General features: G+C 35.5%; 1 protein-coding gene across 1 annotated transcript; it reads left to right on the forward strand.

Moving 5' to 3' along the window:
- Positions 1–406: 406 nt before the first annotated feature.
- LOC129882678 (sterol 3-beta-glucosyltransferase UGT80A2-like) lies at positions 407–10862 on the forward strand. The gene is made up of 14 exons (XM_055957082.1): positions 407–701; positions 1353–1540; positions 2398–2637; positions 3615–3726; positions 4646–4816; positions 6241–6304; positions 6442–6499; positions 6651–6828; positions 6955–7085; positions 8123–8225; positions 8372–8448; positions 9845–9892; positions 9981–10130; positions 10479–10862. The coding sequence occupies exons 1-14, from the start codon at positions 539–541 to the stop codon at positions 10650–10652; spliced, it is 1857 nt and encodes a 618-aa protein (XP_055813057.1). The 5' UTR covers positions 407–538; the 3' UTR covers positions 10653–10862.
- Positions 10863–12161: the final 1299 nt, after the last annotated feature.

A 12161-nucleotide genomic window follows, 5' to 3' on the forward strand; every position in this document is an offset into this window, starting at 1 on the left:
TGTAATTAGTATTATTTAAATAATCAAAATATTTCAATTATTAAATATTCTTATATAATTTTTTAAATAAAAATTACATTTAAATTAACACTAAATGGAGTGATAGTTGATTTAGCTCTACGAAATTAAGTGAAACAAATTAAAAGGGAGAATAGCAATAAAAAAGTATACAACAACAATAACTCAATAAAATTCCACACCATAGAATTTGAGAAGGATAAAATTTAGCAAACCTTACTCCTAGTGTATATTGGGCCATAAGTCTAGCGAAGACCGGACATTTGGATTTAGACAAGGATTTTCTGACAGTAACGAGATTCTAGGCGAGCATACATCACGGGTCAGAGCATTTTGTAATTACAAAAATATCCCTCATTATTTCCTATTTCCCCATTGCGGTTGGCGTGCTTACAATTCAAACGTGCGTTTTTCTCTCTTCTCCTCTCACCTCACTTTTCCGGAGATTTTGAGAGTTGTGAGAAGTTGCTAAAATCTGGATCAACGGAAACAGAGCTCGCCGGAGGCTGTGAAGCCATCTATGGCGGAGTCTTCAACGAATATTGGTCAAGTGTCAGTGTCGATAGAGAAGGACGTTGTAGATGAAAATGGTGATGATAATGCTTGTGGTGCTGTTGTTGCTGACCTGGATGGCAGAGAAGTCGTTGGTGGTTCAGCTTCCAATGGCGTCAATGACTCTTCAGGTCTGTTTTTTTCCGCCAACGGAAATTGTTTCACAGTTTTTTGAATTCTTATTACTAATAGTTTAAATGCAGTATTTTATTATTTTGATATAAGTAATAATCTCTCTATTTCAATTTGTTTGGCGTGATTCACAAATATCAAACTAACTAATAGTTGATGTGAATTCAACATAGAATTTTCAGAACAAAAAAGAAATTGAAATAGAATTTACATAATTTAAAAAGTAATGTCACAATAGTTCATTTGACGGTCAAATTAGTAACTTAGACAGATAAATATATACAAAGGGAGTAAAATATGGAGTTTAATTTTTTGTAGCGTCATGAATTGCATTCTAATTCATAAAATTATTAACTTTAGTCTAATTTAGTTGTGGAATTGTCAAATTTATCTGTGATAAGCAAACAATGTGGAGCAAGTAGAAACAGTTTGAGTGATTGAAACTAAGTGTTGTCATCAATTCAAGTCAGCCGAAATACAATAAAATATTGTAGTACAAACATTCTACTTCTGTGTTATGTATGAACACACATGGATGATTGTTTTGTATTTGCTCGACATGAAATGCAATCTACGTTACAGTGAATTCTGTTGCTTTTGAAACAGGCCATCTTTTATGCTAACTGTAAGTGTGTAACTTTTTATGTTAGGGACTTCTGGTGCGGAAGTTGCAAGAGTAAATACACTGCCTCACAAAATTTTTAACTCAGACAAATCTGAATCACATTCAGGTCACCTTAAGTTGGGAAGATCAAAATCTGAGACACCTACACATAATAGTCAATTTGCTCAAGAGGCAGCAAATATCTTTGATGTCAAAAATTCTGAACAACAGAAGGTATAGTTCAACTCTTCAAGATGAAATCATCATATCATGTCATGTTTCATATTTATAAACTTCTATTTTTGGATTTGGCTTCTGGTAATCCTTTTTCTCACCTCTCCATTACATTAACTAAAACTTGCTAAATCTACTTTTTTTTTCCATTATCAATTTGTTGAAATTAGTTTCACTTTCTGTCTCAATCACCAGATAACATCTACTCACAACATAAATGAATTTTCATTTTCAGTGAAAAGCATGTTCGTTATCATCTCCATTTAATGTCTAGGGATGTCAAATGGGAATGTTTGGCCAAATTTGAACTTGTCAAAACAAGTTTAGTCAATAAATGGTCGTGATCTGACGGGTAACCCTGTCAAATTTGATCAATTTGGGCTAAACAATGTTTCCTAACCTAGTAATGCGCAAGTCAAAACCATTTTTTCATTTATTTTACCATGTTTAATTAACAATCCAAAAGATTTTTTCTTTTCTTATAGAAAGAAAAAGTATGTGAAATTGGAGAGGAGAAATTTATAGCAAACTAAACATATAGGAAAAGTACATATCTTGGCAAAGTTTTCTTATAGGACTTGGTTTGACAGGTAGGCACAAGCTATTAGATAGGTCAATTTGCAGATACTCTTGTTGACCTGCCAATGGATATATTCTTAACGCAACCCATCCGAACTTGGGCGAGTTGGGCAGATTACCTGCTTGGGATTAATTTGGCACCCTTAGGAACATCATACTTTTTTGTCTTGTCATTGTTGGTGTTTCATACTATTGAATTTTATGTTACTCAAGGATGGATAAATCATTCAACTAATTTACATAACTTTGATGCTTGTTTTGCACTTAACATACTGCAGCTCAAGTTGTTGAAGAGAATCGCTACTGTCAAAGACAATGGAACTGTAGAATTTGAGATTCCGGGTGATGAAGAATCCAGGGTGCTTGGAGTTGACTCTCAAAGTGTCTGTAATGAAGTTGAAGATGAACCTCTTGATGAAATAGAACTTCACTATATTCCCCCAATACAGATTGTAATGCTTATTGTTGGAACACGTGGTGATGTGCAACCTTTTATTGCAATTGGCAAACGTTTACAGGTACCTGACATCATTTTGCAATCTCAGATTCTATATCTGCAAGCTGTTTCCACATTGTACATGCATTATACATATGTATTTTAAAATGTTAAATCGGTGAAAAACACTTGCAACTCTTTGAGCAGAGTGTATTTTTCACCGTGACTTGATTTCTGAATCGGAGACCCATAGCGCCACTCTTTTCTTCAAATTTTCAGTATCCTTTTTTTGTTGTGGGTTACTGTCCTAGTCATTTTACTTTTAACATTTTAAATTTGTTATGCCTCCAATCCATTTGGTGATTAAAACTAGCACTTGCTCAAAGCTTGAGAAAACCAGCAAACAAGATTACATCATGAACTTGATGATCCAGTTTGTGGTTTTATCTTCCCTCTTCCATGTTTCTTTTTTCATACTTGAAAACTCCTAATGTATTTATAAGACAAACCCATTTTTCTTTCTTGTTGTATGGATTACGTCTCAAATTATTCATTCTTTCCATGAAATGTTCTGCCTAAATAAGTTAAAATTGAGATAGCATTGTCTTTTTGCTGATGGAACATTTGCACTTGTAGTCGTAGTTTTAATAACTCTAAAATTTTTGACTGATGCTTTTGTGATGGAGTTACAGAGCTATCATTTGTTACGATGTCACGAGAGATATCCATGATACCTGTAAATGCCGGTTGTCCTCCCAGGTGTATTAGGATAGTTATTTTGTATTTCTGTTGAGAATCCTTTTTGATAGATCTTCAGTTAATGGTGGTCCACCTTGAATTAATGGTGTTCCACCATTTTGTGGTCAATGGATTAGACGAGCAGTTGTTTCCTTTGCAAGGCAGACCCTTTGCTTCTTATAAGATGCTAATCTTGTATAAGAAGCCGGATCCTATGATGACTTATCTGTTGTTTTGAACTTATCTCTGATTGTTTATTGTCATAGCTAAAAAAAGTATAGTTTGGTCTATGCTAGCTTGTTGACAGAACTGCTGATGCAGGATTATGGCCATCGAGTGAGGCTGGCAAGCCATGCAAATTTCAAAGAGTTTGTCTTAACTGCTGGGTTGGAGTTCTATCCCCTTGGGGGTGATCCAAAAGTTTTGGCCGGATGTATGTTCCTAATTCCTATTTGTTCTGAAACTGACTTAACAATCTCATGTGGGTCTAGTGTCTTGCTTGTACTTTATCTGATACTTCACATTTCTAGATGTTTGCTTACTATTTTTAAATCTTCGCAAAACATTGTGTTATTAAATCATCATAATCTTTGTAACTCTGTTCAACCTGAAACAATTGAGGCATAACAAACTTGTGATTGGTTTACATGGTTGTGGAAAACCTTGATATTGGATTTTAACGGAAAGTTTATTATGTATATCCATGGACTGGTTAATGTTGAAGGACTACATCTGAATTGCTTCGAAGTGCTTCAATTTCTCGTAACCCATTACTAGTAAGTAGTAATAGGGTTAACTAGCTTTATTCATTTTGCATTTTCAAGGATCAAATGTTAAACCTGCTGGAAAGGGCTTCAAAATATCCCATCTGAAACCGAAACAGGATAAAGAAAAAGAAAGGGAAGAAAGAAACAATCTGAAGGAAGAAGTCCATCCTTAGTTCTTTCTTATACTCTCTAGAAAGTCATTTCCTCTACTGGATAATGACTTTTTCCTAGTAGAACTGAAGATTGAAAGACACTTGAACATAGATTACTTTGCCAGTAAAAATCTTGTTTTGTGAGTCTTTTTGGCGCATATATTGAGGATTAGTATTATATAAGAGTATACGACTTGGTTCCTATACATCTTGCACATCATCTGCTAGTGCTTTGTCTCTGGGTTTGTAGGTACACTAGAATATGTGGTCACTCTCTAAGCTGCTGCAGATAATGTCCTTAGATGCTTGAATTTGACTAATTGCTGATCGCTTCAAATTTCATCAATTGCAATGGGAGCCTTCATTCATAATTGTCATTAACTGCAAAAGTTCTTATCAGAATCAACTCGACATTCTTTCTCTTGATTTGTAGATATGGTTAAAAACAAGGGATTCTTACCTTCTGGACCCTCAGAAATTCCTGTTCAGAGAAACCAGTTGAAGGATATTATAGGTTCTCTACTCCCAGCTTGCAAAGAACCTGATATGGATACTGGGGTACCCTTTAAAGCAGATGCAATGATTGCTAATCCCCCAGCATATGGTAAGATAAGTAATTTGTGCATTTCTATACCATTTTGCTTACTCATTTCCTTGTTAATAATCCCCGAGCATATAGGTATCTCACCTGTTTGCTGACTCTTTTATCAAGTGTTTGCATGAAGCTCTTTAGAAAATCTGAGTCTTTATAACCAATAGATGAAATGGCAGATTTTTTCTCCTGAGAATCTAGTTACTGGTGTAAAGAGAGGATGGTTATGTTTTAGGCTTCTTAGATTCATTGAGGTGATTGTAGTTATTGATATATGGTGTCTTTATAATTTTGTGGCTTCTTATTTTGCAGTACCCTCTTGGTACTTGCTTTGATAAAGTTTGTTTACCTTATAATAAAAAACAAAAAATTACCCCAGCTCTTTGCAGATTTGGCCAACATTTTAGCTACATAGTCTCAGAACACACTGTGCCCCTCTCAACTTTGGCAAGAGAAATGAAAGTAATGCTCAGAGAGAACTTATATTACCTGTTTGTCAAGCTTGTGGTCTGCCTTTTACCTTGCCATGTTTCAGAGAGTATTTTCTCACCTTTGTATACTGTAGTCAGCAGAGAAGAGATTGACTCCTACTTTGTTCAGATTGGTTTTTGGGTATTAGATTTGATGACCGATGAAGTATAGTTAGATATGTGCAAATTCATTTAAACTTGAGAAAGTTTCTGTTATTCATGCATTAATAATATATTCTGCTTTCAGATCTGTAACAATAGCATTTTATTGTTTTTAAGGATAAGAAAAGCTGTCAAATTTTGTGTCATTTTGTTTGAAGCATAGTTGTTAAAGGGTAACTTTCACAATAGACCGGCATGAATTTGAACCTGCTGATTAAAGGTCTTGGAGATAGATCTGGAGGGTAGTTGTGTTGGTTTTCAGCTAATACAGTCAGGGGCGTATCTAGTATAATAGTTATGGGTTCAAATGAAACCATAACTTTTTAGCTTAGGCCTGGATCTTTAATGTAAACTACATTAAAATTGTTGAAAATATTGAACTATGAACCCATAATTCAAATGAAATGATGGGTTCAATAATTAGAACCCAACTACTGAACCCATAGAATTATAATCCTGGATCCTCCTCTGAAGACAATGGATTCTAATTTGATAATCGACATTCATTCTTGTGGGCATGAATTTATGAATAAAAAGAAAAACATGTCCCACTTTTTACTAGGGTGTGCCAAGTGGTTCTGTATGCTTGGCTTTGTTTTCTTTCCCCAATAAAGACCATTTCATCTTGTCCTGGAGGACTCAACTTCAGTCAAATTTCTGTTGTAATGGCTTTTCGAGTACATTTTGAACTTTGATGGAGGTTCCTCTCATAGCTTTTATGCTAATAAAATATTTTAGATGTACGTTCTTGTGGTGATAGTGGAGGAATAGTTTCTATTGCTAACCCTGAAATTTCATTTTCAGGGCATGCACATGTTGCAGAAGCACTGAAAATTCCAATTCATATTTTCTTTACAATGCCATGGACGTAAGTTTGCTTGGTAATGGAGAATTAGGAAGCTATTTAGTTATTTGTTCTATTCATTTCCTTTTACATGTCCTGTTGAGAAGTTGATCTGAACCATAGGTTATTCAGAAAGTAAACATTCTATCTTTTTGTATCAGTCCAACTAGCGAATTTCCTCATCCATTGTCCCGTGTTAAACAACCAGCTGGATATCGGGTGAGTTGGATTCTAATATCTGCACTTTGTATCTAGTGTTGCTTTTTCCTTTGATACTGCCTTTCTCTCTTCCCTTTCCCACCCACGCAATGAAAAAGATAAGAAAGAAGGTTGGTTTCTGTTTACATTTGCTCTTTTATGAATTCTGCAGCTATCGTATCAGATTGTTGACTCCTTGATTTGGCTAGGAATACGAGATATGATAAATGATACCCGGAAAAAAAAACTGAAGCTAAGACCAGTCACATATTTAAGCGGTTCTCAAGTCTCTGAGCTGGATATCCCACATGGATATATTTGGAGTCCTCACCTTGTTTCTAAACCAAAAGGTAATTACTCTTCAGATTTCTATTAATCAAAAACAGAAGTCCTTCATCTTCTCAGCCACAAGTGCATAATATGCATTCTTGTTTTAGGAAGTTGCAACTGTTATTTATATAGTTCCACTTTTGCAGATTGGGGACCAAAGGTAGATGTGGTGGGATTTTGCTTCCTCGATCTTGCATCTGGTTATGAACCTCCAGAATCACTAGTAAATTGGCTGAAAGATGGTCAGAAACCCATTTACATTGGCTTTGGTAGCCTTGTGAGTTACAGGATCCTCAATTTTTAACATATTTGCTTTCTGCTCATTCCTCTTCTCCTCCTTTTCCCTATCTTCACAATAAAGAGAAGGAAAATAGAGAATTATAAAAAAAATTAGTGAAACTAAAACGACATTCCATGTCCCTGATAAATTTTGGAAAAAGAGGAATGGTGGCTCCTTGTTTCTTCTACTTTGTGATTAGTTGTAATTAGGTGTGTCAAATGGGTGGGTTGGGTTAAAATTGAGAATATTAAAATGAGTTGAAATAAAAATCGGGTTGGGTCATAACTCGCCCAAATTTACTTTGGGCTCAATTGGGCTAAAATTCGGGTTGGGTTATGACCCGTCCAACTTGACTCGCTTAATCTCAATAATTTTAACATATTATTATTTAACTTTTATAAACATAATTTGAATTTCAATTTAAGAAAATAAAAATAAAAATTTACAAATGGATAGATTAATCCTAAAAGATATAAAATAGATATTAATTCATTCATTTAATATGAGAACATATATTACACTAATATAAATAAGAAGCCTTAAAACGGGTTGAAATTGGAGATTAAGTTGGGCTCAATTGAAGATTTTTTAAAAATGGATTGAGATTGAACCCAATACGACTTATCTTGAGCCCAACCCATAAAAGTTTGGGCGGGTTGGGCGGATTACTCATATTTGGGCTCATTTTGACACCCCAAGTTGTAATTGTCAAATTTGAACTGTGAAGCAAATTTTGTATTTGTGACTGTTGAAAATAGTTATATGTAGAAACTGTCAATTTGCTGTCCGATGTTGTTATCCTAATATCATGTCATATCAGAAGTGATATAAAATAACTGCAAATTCTCTAGGAAGGAATCTGTGTTAACATGTGTATATTCGTCGTCTTCAGATATAATTCAGATAATGCTAAATATTCTTCAAACTATTGTGACGCTACATTTCATATTTATTAATGTTTTGATATACTCAGATTCAAGCTTTAAATTTATTTATTATCCATCTCCAACTTTTACTTATTTCTACAATCTCAGCCTGTTCAAGAGCCAGAGAAAATGACCCAAATAATTGTTGAAGCATTGGAACGCACGGGACAAAGGGGGATCCTTAACAAAGGTTGGGGTGGCCTTGGCAATTGTAAGTTCTGCTTTCTGGATTTAGGAATTCTGCTTATTATTCTAGTGTAAGGATAATCAGTTTATTTAATTATTTATGTTTGTGTAGGTTACTTATGTAATTATGTAGGTGGAACTCAGCTAATACTTGTTTTTTGTTTTATCCAGTGGCTGAACCAAAGGATTTTGTGTACTTGCTTGATAATTGTCCCCATGATTGGCTATTCTTACAATGTTCTGCAGTGGTGAGCCTTTTGCTAGTTTTACTCTTTTTTCTTTAGCTATTCAGAGATAGGAATAAGAAGCTCAAGGAAATATAGGCTGAAGTCCATAGGACAAAACTTTGGGGGTGAGGGTTGAGGCTCGTGAAAAATGGAGGACCGACATGTGATATTCCATATTGACTTAGGTTTTATTCATTGGTTATACATAGTTTTTATGTGGGATTATCAATAAAGACTTTGGTTTTATCTATTGGTACCAATGGTATAATGTTACTATTTACTTTTTATACTATATATATGGATAGTTTTTATGTGGGATTATCAAAAAAGACTTTGGTTTTATCTATTGGTACCAATGGTATAATGTTACTATTTACTTTTTATACTATATATATGGGTCACAAATTCTTGACTATTAGAGTCGCATGGCCTAGGCTTGAGATGTAAGATGCTGTGACATGACGCTTAGGCTTTTGTGCATGTCCCTGACCACTTTTTCATTGTTTATGTCACATGCAGTGACAGAACTAGATGGAGGAAAGGGGGTTCAACTAAATCTCCTTCGTCGATAACTTATACCTTGTAAATAGGCTAAAAATGAAATTTTCTGGTTCCACTAAGTTATTGAATCCCCTTGACATCGGGAAATATTCTAGAATAGTAGAGGGGGTTCAAATGTTGCTTTAGTTCACAAGTCGAATACCAATGGTTACATTCTAGTATTTTTCGGAATCCCCTTAAATAAATTCCTGGCTCCGCCAGCAGTTGCATTTATTCTTATAGATGTGAGAATATGTGCCAGTTTGGTGGGTTTGTAGAGTTAACATAATCCCAGACTGGGTTGTAATAGCCATCAGCTGCAAAATATGGGTTCTCAGATCCGGGTCCACATAGCGACAAAGAACCAGGACCAAGTGGCATAAACCTGCAACGTTACTGTAACAGCAATGGTTTGGATTAAAATGTTTAGTAAGCCTAGCGGCTGCCTTTGACTGTGATTTTGTCTTCAAGACTTGATTGTGTTAAAAAGGGTAATTAGATTAACTGTTTTCTCTCACAAAATATGATAAAATATTTCACTCATCAAGATTCTGCTACTTCCTTTCCAGTGTCTGTCTGAAAGGTTACTTTTTATATAAGTTGAGTCAACAACTTTATGCTTCTGTGAGTTGCACACGGTTGGCTAGGGGAATTGGCGGTTTGAAATTTCTTGTGCCACTGGCAAATACATTGAAAGAGTGGGAGTTGGGCAGGGAAGGGGAGGGGTGTTGGTGTTCTCTATTGCTTTATAAAGGTTGCTCTCTCTAGTTCTAAGTCAATTGAAAGCTTTAACAAGTCATGTGATTTGTATTTGAAGTGTCATCCAGCTTAGCATGTGTATGATAAGTGACATTACCAGTTTTCTCTTTCTTTCCAGGTGCACCATGGGGGTGCTGGAACAACGGCTGCTGGTCTTAAAGCTGCGGTGATGATTTCAGCAACCTCTGTTTTACTCTCGTTTCCTTTTGTGTTTATTGGGCTAATTGGATTTTATCATTATTTTGGGATTACAGTGTCCAACAACTATTGTCCCCTTCTTTGGTGACCAGCCATTTTGGGGGGAAAGGGTGCACGCTAGAGGTGTAGGCCCTCCACCTATACCTGTCGATGAATTTTCACTTCCTAAGCTGGTCGATGCAATTAAATTCATGCTTGATCCTAAGGTACTTTGCTATGGATTTTTATTCCATATACTGAATTTCTTGCAGAAATTATGTAAAAGCAGAAGTTGTTTAATCATGAATTAGCATACATACTGGAGTTTAGTTTGCCAAAGTTATGTTCAATGGGTCTTTTGAATCTTATGTCTTACTGCATCATCCTCTAACTAGAAACTTGAGAGAATTTGTGAATTTATCAATTCTAAATCGAGTTATTTACGAGGTTCCTTTCTCTTATTTTTAAAGGGGAAATATTTTGGAAGTACAGAAAAACTCGAGGCATAGTTGTAAGAGACCAAAGCGTAGTTGTTGTTAATGTTTTTCAATATGAACTAGTGAGATAATTCACAGGTAAAGGAGCGTGCAGTTGAGCTGGCTAAGGCGATGGAGAATGAAGATGGGGTCACTGGAGCAGTAAAAGCCTTCTTTAAGCATCTTCCTCGCGACAAGAATGAGCCTGATCTTGATCAAACACCTGCACCACCAAGTTTATTTTCTTTAAGAAGATGCTTCGGTTTTTCCTAGATCTCAAAGTGGATAAAGATGTGTGAAATCGTCTATTTGTCACTATTAACTATCTGTATCTTGTTCCTGTAATTATGGAATATTTTTATACACAACCAATGGTGCTCTCTCCTAGCAATTGTCTATAACATTGAGATCATAACATTGATACCCTAAGTTGTTGGATACCATTGCAAAATGACGAGCCAAATAACATTCTAAATTGTCCTAGTTATGTTTCAAGAAATATTTGCATTTCAAAAAGGACGTCTTTACCACAATAAGAGTGTTATCTAATTTATTTTTTCTTCCTCCTCATTGGTGATTTTAACTTGCAAGATTTTCTGGGAGTTGAGGGGCTATGTATTGGCTCAACTCTGTTACATATAGGAGGTTAGTATTCTGAATTTGTTTAGGTTGGCATAGTCTGTTGTAAAAATTATTTTTTCCAGCATGCCATTCGAGAAAGTACAATTTCCAGAAAGGCACACAGGTAACGATGGGAACAAGGTAGGGGTTCCGTAACTATCCTGTATTTGTTATTCCCAAAGCTCTCTGCACTTTTCAGTTGTTGGCTTGTTGCAGCATTTAATAGAGAGTTGCACTTGTTCATTGGCTTTCTACAACTTGACCTTCGCTGGTGGACTGTTTGATGCTTGAAGAAAGAAAACACTAATAGTCACACATGCAGGAGTACAAAATAAGTCCAGTGGCACGATTCACTTATTCTGTGTGGTAAAAAGTCATACATTCTAACAAGAAAATTACATTACTATAAAAGAAGCAAGAATGACATATACAGGAATAACTTAAAAATAATTTTCATGTCATTTTTGTCTCTCTTTATGTCAAGCAAATTTGAATAGAGTTATCCGATACTTATTGTTGGTAGGAGAATAGGAGGTGACAAGTATCTTGTGGAATTAGTTGAGGTGCACTGCACAAGCAAGTTGATCCGAACACTACAATTATCTTTTAAAAAATGTATAATTTTCTTATTATACTAAAGGATGGGGGAGGTGGAGAAGTGTGAATGCACTTGCATTAACTATATGTTCTGCTGCACCATGTCTGATGAAAGTTTTTGTCTTGAAAAACCTGTTGAGAGTCGCCACGTCCGTGAACCTATGGACAAGTGTTGTTATTGTTTTTGTATGTGACGTGAAGTCCCAAGACATGCAACCAATGGATGGGGAAGGAGGGACAAGTTGCATAGCAATTGGCGGTGGATGTCAGATAGTGTGATGCAGGGGAAGGGAGAGAGACAAGTTGCTCTTTTTCTCCCATAACTATTTATTGAATAAAGCAGTTTTAGGGCAGTGTAGGCCATTTTGTAGAAAGATGAACGAAGGCAACTACTAGAATTCTGGCCCAATCCCCTCTAGTGTGCATATAGCTTTTTGTCAGCTGGGAAACCATTGGCAAACACTAGCAGCATCTAGCTTTTGGGCCTTCTTGTACAATTTTAATTACTTAGAGGCGGATCTAGGCTAGGCCAGTAAATTTGATAGAATTTACTCTTAACTCAGG

This window comes from Solanum dulcamara, chromosome 3 (genome assembly GCF_947179165.1).
Source record: "Solanum dulcamara chromosome 3, daSolDulc1.2, whole genome shotgun sequence".
Classification (NCBI taxonomy): domain Eukaryota; kingdom Viridiplantae; phylum Streptophyta; class Magnoliopsida; order Solanales; family Solanaceae; genus Solanum; species Solanum dulcamara.

What these genes read in the sequence shown, in the direction of transcription:
- LOC129882678 (XM_055957082.1), top strand. Translation starts at nt 539, where the DNA reads ATGGCGGAGTCTTCAACGAATATTGGTCAAGTGTCAGTGTCGATAGAG. An exon ending in TTCTTTACAATGCCATGGAC is followed by an intron (nt 6,305 to 6,441) that starts GTAAGTTTGCTT and finishes TTTTTGTATCAG; the next exon opens with TCCAACTAGCGAATTTCCTC. An exon ending in CCTTGTTTCTAAACCAAAAG is followed by an intron (nt 6,829 to 6,954) that starts GTAATTACTCTT and finishes CCACTTTTGCAG; the next exon opens with ATTGGGGACCAAAGGTAGAT.